At 38.1% G+C, this 11471-nt stretch overlaps 1 protein-coding gene across 1 annotated transcript; it reads right to left on the reverse strand.

Moving 5' to 3' along the window:
• Window positions 1-9438: 9438 nt before the first annotated feature.
• Window positions 9439-11172, reverse strand: cxcr4a (chemokine (C-X-C motif) receptor 4a). Its single transcript, XM_082136974.1, has 2 exons — window positions 11026-11172; window positions 9439-10920 (listed from the first exon to the last, which is right to left on the reverse strand). The coding sequence occupies exons 1-2, from the start codon at window positions 11038-11040 to the stop codon at window positions 9853-9855; spliced, it is 1083 nt and encodes a 360-aa protein (XP_081993100.1). The 5' UTR covers window positions 11041-11172; the 3' UTR covers window positions 9439-9852.
• Between the last annotated feature and the right edge of the window lie 299 nt (window positions 11173-11471).

An 11471-nucleotide genomic window follows, 5' to 3' on the forward strand; every position in this document is an offset into this window, starting at 1 on the left:
GAGATTTATGTACGGGGGATTCTTTCAACTTCGGCACTGTTATGATCCAGGGGATTTTTTTTTTTCAGTTTAGGTTTTTTTTTTTTTTTTATATATATAAATGTAAACTTTTTTTTGGCTAGTTTTCAAATGGTCTTTATTTATGGGTTGTATTATTTCACGCTTTTCCCCGACCCTGACTTTTATTGGCCGTTTACATGACGGCTGATGACATGATGAAAAAACGAAAAACTTTTTATGCGTTTTGGCCGTTCAGAAACACAACAATGGCGATTTGCCGACCTGAAAAAGCAAACTTTTGAAAGGGATACTGTTATCATTTCCGTGTAGAATACAAAAATGCGAATTTGGTAAAACTGTCACTTCATGCACGTGCTGCGTATTACGTGTTCAGTCTATAGGCACGTAGTGTTTCTTTACAAAGTGACATCGCCAACTACTGGCCTGACATGAATAATACAGCGTTGTCATCTTACGTGAAAAACGCAAAGGAAAAACTTTTCCATTTTTGGAACATAGCTGTCATTTTACCATACCCTTAATCTTAAAATACAAAAACAAAAAATTATGCATTATTTCATGTTTAAAACTTTGATAATATAAAAATGTGAAATAAACATAAAACATTACAATGTTTTTTAGAGTGAAAATGTTTTATAATTTTTTTTAAAACAATTTAGAATGACCCACATTTGTTCAATCATTTTCACCCTACTGCACAGTTTTGCCCCTAATAATTTTTTTTTTAATTAGCCTGCTTGTAAACCAAGGAGACAACAGTGTCAATGGTAAACATCCCTTGTGAGAAGAATTCGTTTTGTTGGATTTCATTTCCAGTCTAGCTGTAATTTTTTCAAATTATGCAAAAAGTGTAGAAATATTATTTAATTCTGTATAATTATTTTGATATGAAATTAACCAAAAAGTTACAAATGTAATTAGCATTTAAACAGAATGCAAAACTCTGTGGTAGGAATTTTCATTACTTTTAGAGAATATGACTCTTAATTCCTCTGAATTGAAAATTGTAAACAGACCAATAAAATAAACTACTTAGAGTGTGAAAAGTCTCATTTTCATATATATATGTTTTTTATTTCTATAAGTCCACCGTGCCAAAATGACCCATTCTTGAAGACCAAAACGTTCAGTTTGGGGATTGTCATTATTTATCATCTGAATATGTTTCTGATTGCTTGGTCATGCTTGTCACACAACGCCTGAGAAAACATGCGGTGGCCCTAAATTATGTGAGATAAGAATAAGGGTTAGCATGTACGCAAGTTTATAGTGGATGATCTCACTGTCAAGTCATAGTTTTATTGCCATTTCTCTCCTATGTGTTACGAACTGACAATAAATTATCCTTTAACTTGACTTCACAGACCCAATGCATGTGAACTATCGGTTTGCTTGTTTCTGTTAGTACAGAAGAGGTGAAATATAATGTTATGGGCCAAAAGTGAGATGTGTGTAGGCCCAAATGAGGAAGTGTGTGTGTATTGTGGGTATTCACAAGGGATAACTATAGAAGGACTGCAGGTGGAGTAAGAATGTAAGTGAGCCCACTTTTTGTACAAACAGGTGCCCAAGCACCTGCCCGTCTGTCAGTACAGTGTGTGTGTGTGCACGTGTATGTCTATGCGTGTTCGCGTGTGTGTTAAGTGAATGCCGACCCGCTCACTTTGATATGAGCTCCTCTTTCCGCTAATCACTTGACAAAATCCTCTTTAGAAACATATCATATTTCTTAGAGGAATGAAGGGTGAGAATTTAGATTAAATGACATTAGAATTACAAAATCACTTCTGAGGAAATAATTAGAGGTGCTGTATTGAAAATTAAACAGGATAAATGGAAGTCTCATGTAATGAAATAAGTCACAGGTCTTAAACTTGAACATACACAAACACACATGCACATCCACATATACCACATCTAATCCCATCATTCATCTACAGCCTTTAAAAGGGGCAGCTGCCCTCCCTCAAAACGCACTTCCCCCAAGATCATATTTCCAAGCATAGCCCCGGGTGAGAGTCGAGGAGCTCATGTTCGGCGAGGAATAAAGGTTTTTCATGAAGACAAAATAGAATTCGGTCCTGGCATAAATGCTAAAGATGCTTTTAAAGAACAAAGCCAACTTTCGGGTTTTTCATCTTCGACAAAAACACAAGATAATCAAAGTCAATCATCAGCATTCCAGTGCAAAGAAACGGAAATTTGCTAACTGATCTGACGCCAACACAAATGAGGAGGGTGTGACTGCTTTTTTGGGAAGATAACGCCGTTTCTCTCGAAACAGTCAACATGTGCATGTTTTTTTTCTGTTGCTGTTTTACATAAGACGGTGCCAGCTATTCATGTATTTTTATTATTTTATGACTGACTCACGTCTATGGTGCAAATGTCATGATAATTTATCACCAAACAAGATATGTTACCTGGCAGCCATATGTATACATGTTACAACAAAACTGTGTCCGTCAGTTCATATGCCACAGGCTAATATAAATCACACTGTGCACACAACATCCACGCTATGTTCAAAGAAAAAAAAAGTTGCAGCATTTAGACACATTTTTAAGTTATTATTTGACTCCTCGTTTTTATTAACCTTTTTATTTATCAACCCCTCTGTCATATACATATAAGATTTTGATAATGCAATTAAACATGCCAAATTGTACAGACATAATTCTTTGCCAGGCTGTCATACAAAAAAACACAAGAAAGAACTGGCGAAATATTAATAACTGATTTTGTTGTAGTAAATGCGTTTTTTATTATATTATGCATAATACATATTTTGCTGTAGTTTACCCCTTTTTTTGGGGCTTAATCATTTTATCAGATACTTTGAACAAGTTTAATGGTTTAGTTTCTTCCCTCATATTTGAAAATATAAAATATTTTTCTCATATTTTGATGGTGTAATCAAACTTGTAGGGTCAATAAAAACAAATCCCCTCTGGACATCACTTTTCATTTCATTTTCACACTTAAATATTCATCATGTCAATAAAATATATGCAGGTTAAAGAGGCATTTCTATTGACTTCTAATGGCTCTGTCATATATCAGCTGTTGTCCGTATAACCTGCTGAAATGTGGCATTGTTGTTCTAGAGTGAAAAATGTGAAATGGGTTGTAGTCGGACCCCGTAAGTATTTTCACAGCGGGAGCTGGAGTCCCTGTGGGTTTTCAGCAGGAAACTGTCTTCCAAACAGCCACTTCCCCTAGAATAACACACACATTTATCCGTTTATCACACAACAGGCTCTTGGGTGGCGAGTGTTGTGATATGTGTGAAGTTTATGTGTATAATAGGAGGGTATAATATCATAGGTGTACATAATGACAGTGTGTGGGAATCTGTGTATATAAGTTATTTTACTGCTTCAGTCCATGATAATTGTCCGACATGTGTTAAACGGCTTACTGGTACAGTAGCATTTGTTTGGTCATTGTTCAAGCCCCCTGGAACTGTGATTCATTTGTAAATGATCTTGGTTTTACTGACCTCTGTGGCTCCAGTCCTTTTGGGTAAACATGCGGAGGTTTTGGGGGTCACTGGGGTCGTAAAGTGTCTCTTTGCCCCACTAGGGTCAATCTAGCAGGAACTGTGAGTGGCCGCTAATGATCCCAGACATGATCTCCTTCCTGCGCTATGGATGTCAATAGCTTTACCCTCTAACCCTCACCCTGCTTGTAAGTGGAAAAACACATGCAGAGCTGTGGAACGAGGCCCAGTGTGAGTTTGTGGACAATTTTACTCAGAAATAAAGGAATAGTTCGACATAAAATGAAAATTCTGTTGTTATTATTTACTCACCCTCATAAAGAATCTGTATGAGATTCTTTCTTCTGCAGAACACAAAAGAAGACATTTTGAAGAACGTGCTTGCTTCTCTTTTTTATGTTATTACGAGTGAACTGAACAAGAGAAGCAAATCAAGACAGATTATTGAAAAAAACACTCTTTTGAACCAGACCACTGTGAACAGATTTGTTGAAACTCAGACAGCAACATAGTGTCACGTTTACCAGATGTGGGCCGGATCTGGGCCGACACTATGTTGCTGTCTGAGAAGAGTCTGACTCGGGGAAAATTATTTACAAATCGGATATTGCTACTCATCTCATGAACGTGTCGAGGAGAGCTGGATGTCAGTGAATAACAACTTTTTAATAACAACATTATTCCTCATGCAGATTTATGTGGTTTCAGAAGATTTGGAATGCAGGAATTCTTTTCATATTTATTATTTAAGATGATGATCACTATTATACATTTGTGTAGCTTAAAGACTCAATAGTTCACCTGAAAATGAAAATTATATCATCATTTACTCCTCCTCATGTCTTTTTAAAGCACATTAATTTTGAAAGAAGAAATTTTGAAGAATGGACTGGCTGCTCTTTTCCATGCTATTTCAATGAATGGTGCACTATTATGCTTCAAAGAGGATGCCATAAACCAGTTTTATATTTTATGAAGTCATATGATTGTTTTGGGTAGGCAGCAGACCAAAATCTTAGTTGTTATTCACAGAAAATGTTCCTCTCAGATTAACTGGAAAACCGTTGTTACTGGATCATTGACTCATGAATTTAATGATTCTTACTTAAGAAAATGATTAGTTCACGAATCAGATATTGCTAATTTTCTGATGAACGTGCCACGGGTAGATGTCAGTGAATAACATTTTACATTTTACACTTTATAAGGTGCCTTTGTTGCACTGTAATTATAGATTTAAGTATTGAGTAATATTTAACTACATGTACTATAGGTTATGGTCAGGATTAGGGTTTGGTTTAGGGTTAGTTTCATGTAATTATGAATAATCTATAGTTATTACTATAGTATTACATGTAACAAGGACACTGTAAAATAAAGTGTTACACAACTTCAATATTAGCCTGTTCCTTTTACAAAGATATCGAATGGTTTCAGAAGATTTTGAATACATACTGTAAGAAAAAAATACTGGTAAAAAACAGAAAAGGTACTGGTAATTTTCATTGAGCCCTTATATTTACAGACATGGATTATATGGACTAGTTATGATAGTTACTGCTTTTGTGTCATTCTTTTTAATTGCACAGAAACGTTTAGCCAGTGCAATTATTCATAATCTCTCCCAAACAAAGGTGAGGGTTTGGAATTACTTGAGGATGAGTAAATGATTTCCCAGAATTTCTATTTGTAACTAAACCGTTCTTTTTATTATGAGATTGAACAAGATTTAGGAGATTTTAAACAGGCAGATGACTGGATAAGTGTGCCGATAGACATACACTCTTTTCTACATCTACACAGAGTGAGATATATTCAGATTGACAGGGTGAACAAGGGAGTTTAACAGCAAAATAAATGACCAGCTCTTAAGGAATGTTCACTGACCACTCTCCTTTCTTACAGCCCCCCCGGGGGAACAGAGGCCTGATGGAGCACTTAACACTCTCAGACATGCAAATCTTTCACACTCTACATTAGAGCCCATTACTCGGACTCAACGGGCCGTCCAGTCACTGGTGTTGGTTTGTATTGTCCTTACGCATGGATTTTGCTTCTCAATGGGTCAACTCTCACGCATTTCCACCTCTTAACATGGTGGCCTGGTAAGCAGCTTTTGCAATGCAGAGGTCACAGGCTCTTGTTTCCTATGGCTCTACACTGCTGTGCATTGCTGTAATACTTTCTCCCTCTGTAAAGACCTCCCGTGGTTTTATTGTGGTTCATCCTCGCCCCATTTGAACTGAATGCTACTGTCATGGATTACTAGTAATAAATGCGGGCTGCAGACGTTAACTCCATAAAAAGGGTTCAGAGCATCTAGCATTATATTAGAGTATACAAGCACATAGTGTTTTCTATAGTGCCATTCAATACTGCTATATGTAATTTAATGTATACGCACTGCTTTTGGTTGCATGTAGTTGTTCTTTGTTGATTCTGCACGAAAAGTGCACACATGAGCGGCTGACCTATACCAGTCACTAGCGTCATGAGACCATACCAACTAATCTGAAAATCATTCAGTGAATCAACAGAACACATGTTATATATTACAGTTCATCCACAGTAGTTACTCCAACTGAATAGTAACTCCCTTCACTGTCAGAAAAGAGTTACAAAAGCTGTCACTGGTGTGGTACCCTTTCGAAAGATACACCTTTGTACCTCTGGTACATATTGGTACCAAAATGGTATATATTAGTAGCCTACCTAAATTGTACATATTAGAACCCTTTTAAAGGGTACCATCCCAGTGACAGCTTTTGTACCATTTTATAGACCATTTACCATTTCAGAGTGTTCCTTACAACCTTACAATTTTATCATTTTGATGGCCTATATAATTATGGCTATAATTAGTGCAAAAAAAGTTATTTGGACACAGTCAAATAATTAAAATTTTAATGTTTTTAATGTTTAATGTTAATGATTTTAAAGTCTCCTATGCTCACCAAAGTTGCATTTATTTGATCAGAAATAGGCTACAGTAAGTCAGCAGTGGGCTACAGTAAGCCAGTCAGCAGTGTCACATGACATTTACATTTACATTTAGTCATTTAGCAGACGCCTTTCTCCAAAGCGACTTACAAATTAGGACAAAATTCTGCGAGTCATCATAAAGAGGCAAAAGCAACAACAACGCAAGAAGTGCTCAAAGTACGAAGTTCAGGTATTATTCAGAGTAGCATAAGCCTGATAAGTGATGTTACAAAGGGAAAGGAAAACTTTTTTTTTTTTTTTTTTTTTTTTCTCTATGAGGTTAAGTGCTCACGGAAGAGATTGGTTTTCAGCTGTCTTTTGAATGTTGTCAGGGATTCTGCATTCCGGATGAGGGTGGGGAGAGCGTTCCACCAGCATGGAACTGTGAATGAGAATGTTCTGGAAAGTGATTTTGTGGCTTTCTGTGATGGAACCACGAGATGTTACCAAAATGTTACCAAGGGGTACCGTTCCTTTAAACCAGGGGGGGAGGGGACAAGAATAATAACTACAATGTACTCACAAAAATAAGCAGATTTATTGACACAAACCAATAGGACAATACATATGTCAAATCAAAGAAAAGAAAATACATTGTAGAACAAAAAAACTCATTCCCCCTCGAAGGATATTAATGACCAGCCAACCTCCTATGAACCCCAATACAATCCCAATTTTGTCACACAAAACCACTCAAAATAAACAAAGTAAATGACACAAACAGAAATAATATTAATTGAAAGTAAACCATACTCAAACCAACACACACAAAAAGAAATTCCACTGCAAGCTTAAATCTCATGCAAATAAATAATTAATGTGCTTTAAAGCATCAGTATAGTACAGAGAGTACAAGAGTTGGCTGGCAACACGAGGCTGGGAAGTGACATACAAACAAGGAAAAAATAAATAAAAAGGAAAACACCCCACTAGCCAGTACGAGTCACAACATCCATACACATTGCGCTGGAGGCATACAGCGCGCACATATCGGTACTGGCTAGATGGGGAAATCAAAACAAAAACTCACGAGGAACATGATCCCTCAGATATCTATCTATCTATCTATCTATCTATCTATCTATCTATCTATCTATCTATCTATCTATCTATCTATCTATCTATCTATCTATCTGTCTGTCTGTCTGTCTGTCTGTCTGTCTGTCTGTCTATCTATCTATCTATCATTTTATTTCTAAAGCACGTTTAAAAACAACACGAGTTGAACAAAGTGCTTTACAGATCTATCTATCTATCTATCTATCTATCTATCTATCTATCTATCTATCTATCTATCTATCTATCTATCTATCTATCTATCTATCTATCTATCTATCTGTCTATCTATCTGTCTATCTATCTATCTATCTATCTATCTATCTATCTATCTATCTACCTATCTATCTATATATCTATCTATCTGTCTGTCTGTCTATCTATCTATCTATCATTTTATTTCTAAAGCACGTTTAAAAACAACACGAGTTGAACAAAGTGCTTTACAGATCTATCTATCTATCTATCTATCTATCTATCTATCTATCTATCTATCTATCTATCTATCTATCTATCTATCTATCTATCTATCTGTCTGTCTATCTGTCTGTCTGTCTGTCTGTCTGTGTGTGTGTGTGTGTGTGTGTGTGTGTGTGTGTGTGTGTGTGTGTGTGTGTGTGTGTGTGTGTGTGTGTGTGTGTGTGTGTGTGTGTGTGTGTGTGTGTGTGTGTGTGTGTGTGTGTGTGTGTGTGTGTGTGTGTGTGTGTGTGTGTGTGTGTGTGTGTGTAGGGGATTGTAAACAATTTAACAATATATAAAAATTATATTTAGGGATGCATTTGGCTGATGGCCATGCTCTACTCTACTGTTTGAACTATAGGAATGCTCCATTACACTTTTTGGTTGTATAATTTTGTCCATGGGCTAATGTGATGAACTACACCTGTAGTTGCTTTGCTAGAACACCACGTGTAAACTTGAGGGGAACTGACTTCATCTACTATGAATCATTTTCACAGTTGGTTAAAAGTTATTCCAAAAAATGAAGTTAGTTCTGAGAAAAGCTCTAGCGTGATTTCTTTGCATTTTCTTTGTGGCTTTATATTTTGATACTTAATTCAATGACATTCAGACATTTGTAAGTGTCTAAACACATGTAGAGCCACTTTATGGCATATTCAGTGCTGACAGTTTCATAGAAAGCAAAATAATCAGGTACTGCACATATGTTTTTTTCTGTTGAATGGTGCTAAGCAAATGTGATTATGGGCATGATCCTCCAAACAGGAATAGTGGGTTTTTACCTAAACTTCTGTACGAAACTGCACTAAACTAGTTTTCTCAGTCACACCATGCAAAATGAGGTTTTATGACTCATACAGGGTATGTTTGTAACTTCCAATCAGTGCCAGAGACATGGCAACATGCTTTTGTTATGGTACCACCTGAATAAACAGAATCCCTTTGAGGTAAAAGGACATTTGCAGGGGGCAAATAACAGAAAACACAAATAAGGATGATAATGAAATGAAATTAGGAAAGTTAACCAAAACTGCAATGCAATATAGCATAATTTGCATTTATGAAATTTCACGTGTGTTTATGGTTGAATGGATCCCGCATCATGTTGGGGATTCCACCAAAGGGTTCTCTGTGTATTTGGTCAGACCTGAATGAGTTTACATATTAGGGAATCCCCGTTGTCAAATATTATAGGCTGAGGGTACTGTAATTGCTGTCCTCCACATGAGTAGCTTTTGATAAAACTACTTTGAAGAAGTTAGTGCTGAGTAACTGCTTTCCACTACATGCGCGTGTCTCTGTACAGAATGAAACTAAACAATACTGGGCATTGCAGGGAAACTCCATTATCATGCCCTAGAAAAGTGTTACTATAGAAGTGGTCAAAACACACACACAAACACCCAACACAATAATTTCAGTACTCAAAAATTTATTGCAAGACTTCAAATAGCCAAAGCAGCTCTTTTAAACTGGAACGTCTCTGGTTTATCATGTAATAAATAAATGCAATGGTGTACATAAGTGCAGAAAGGAACCAGTTAAAAAACAATCTATATACATATGTACAGTAAACATCTTGCTCACTATATCAGCACATTTGTATGTTCACAATGCCTCTTCTCACTATGAAGAGAGATTTTACAGTAATACTGGAAGCAATGCAGTATGCCATACCATACTGACAGACATATTTACATTCTATCTACTTTTCAATCAGGCTCAGCCTGTTTACTATATTTTCTTTCCTATACAAAGCACAGATTAGCAAGTAATTTCATGTAATATTTGGAAGCATATTTGCAGTCCAAAGTGCGCGCGCGCTCTTGTTAACTCGAGTGAAAGCTAGAAGACTCGGATTCTGTGGATACAGATGACATCCCTCCTCTCTTCTTCGGCAGAATTTTCAAACTGGACCCCCGGCTAGGAGATAGAGCGCTGCGGGCGGACTTCTTGAACTTCACGCCCAGAAACGCGTATAGGATGGGGTTGAGGCAGCAATGAAAGTACGCGAGAGCCTCAGTCACGAAGATCCACTTCTGTAGACCCTGCTCGAGCTGACAGCTGTGAGGAATCACATCTAGCATCATCAGCGTGTCCAGCAGGATCCCCCCGCAATAAGGCAGCCAGCAGACGAAAAAGCACACGATCAGAACCACGGTGGTCTTGAGCGCCTTGCGCTTCTGCGTGCCCTTCGAGCCGCGCGACAGCTTGGAGATGATGATGCAGTAGCAGACGAGAATCACGATCCCGGGTAGCACGAAGCCCACCAGGATGTGCTGGAAGCGAAAAGCGACCAGCCAAGTGAGGAAAGAGTCCTGAGGGTAAATGCGCTCGCAGAAGGTGCGTATAGCGCTGGTCTCCGCTTTGGCGAACACCAGGTCGGGGATGGTGAGGAGCGCGGCGGGGAGCCACACGCCCACGTAAATGATGCGACTGGCTAGAAGTTTCCTCGGACCTTGGCTGTTCGTGGCGCGCACCACGGCGAGGTACCGGTCTAGACTGATGAAGGCGAGGATGAGGACGCTGCTGTATAAATTCACCGTGTAAATCATATGCACGGCCACGCACATGAACCCTCCAAAATACCAGTCTTTGGCCGCGTCCACGGCCCAGAACGGCAGGGTGAGCACAAACAGAAGGTCCGCCACTGAAAGGTGCAGACGGTACTTGTCCGTCATGGTTCTGGATTTCTTCTGGCAGCCCATTACCAGAACAACCAGTCCATTCCCGATAAGACCCAAAATAAATATGATTCCGTACACGGTTGGAAGAAAGATCCTCTGGAACTCGTGACTGACCTCCACGTCGCACGGGACCTCAAAGTTGGCCCCGATGTCCCCCGAGCCGAACTCAGAGTTGTTATCAGCTGATAAATCATCTTCAAAGACGATGTGCTGCAAAAAAGTAAACAGACAAAGTTAAATATTTTTTTCTTATAAAGTAGCCTAATTTAAATGCAATCAAACTTCACTTTTTTTTTTTAGTAACTGTTATCTTACTTCGTAGTATGCCATCTTTAAAACACTCCTCCGGTGCTGTCAGTCTCCAGAAATTCTACAGCGACTTTGTAAACTTCTGTGGCGCTCAGATGATTTTAAATACCCCACTCGTGCGGGCAAACTCCGCCCACTCACACACGCAATCCATGGCAGCACGCGCGCTCGAGTCTACCATGCTCGCGCCCACATAACAGGTAGCAGCATCTGTGCCTTCCGCAAACACTCTTTTCCTGTTTTCGTGTTTCAAAATGCATGAGTGATTGAAGAAAACGACGTCCTTCGACGGAAATCGGTGTTTCAATTGTGTGTCTGCCGAAAACCTCACACAAAACCAGTTAACTTTGCCTGTTCCAAGAAATATGTTCATTTCTAATTCAAGTTGTGGTAAACTAAGTGGTACAATATGATTATACGTGTTTTATTATATTTCATTATTATATGTGTAA

Source organism: Leuciscus leuciscus, assembly GCF_965113295.1.
Source record: "Leuciscus leuciscus genome assembly, chromosome: 14".
In the NCBI taxonomy this organism is placed as follows: domain Eukaryota; kingdom Metazoa; phylum Chordata; class Actinopteri; order Cypriniformes; family Leuciscidae; genus Leuciscus; species Leuciscus leuciscus.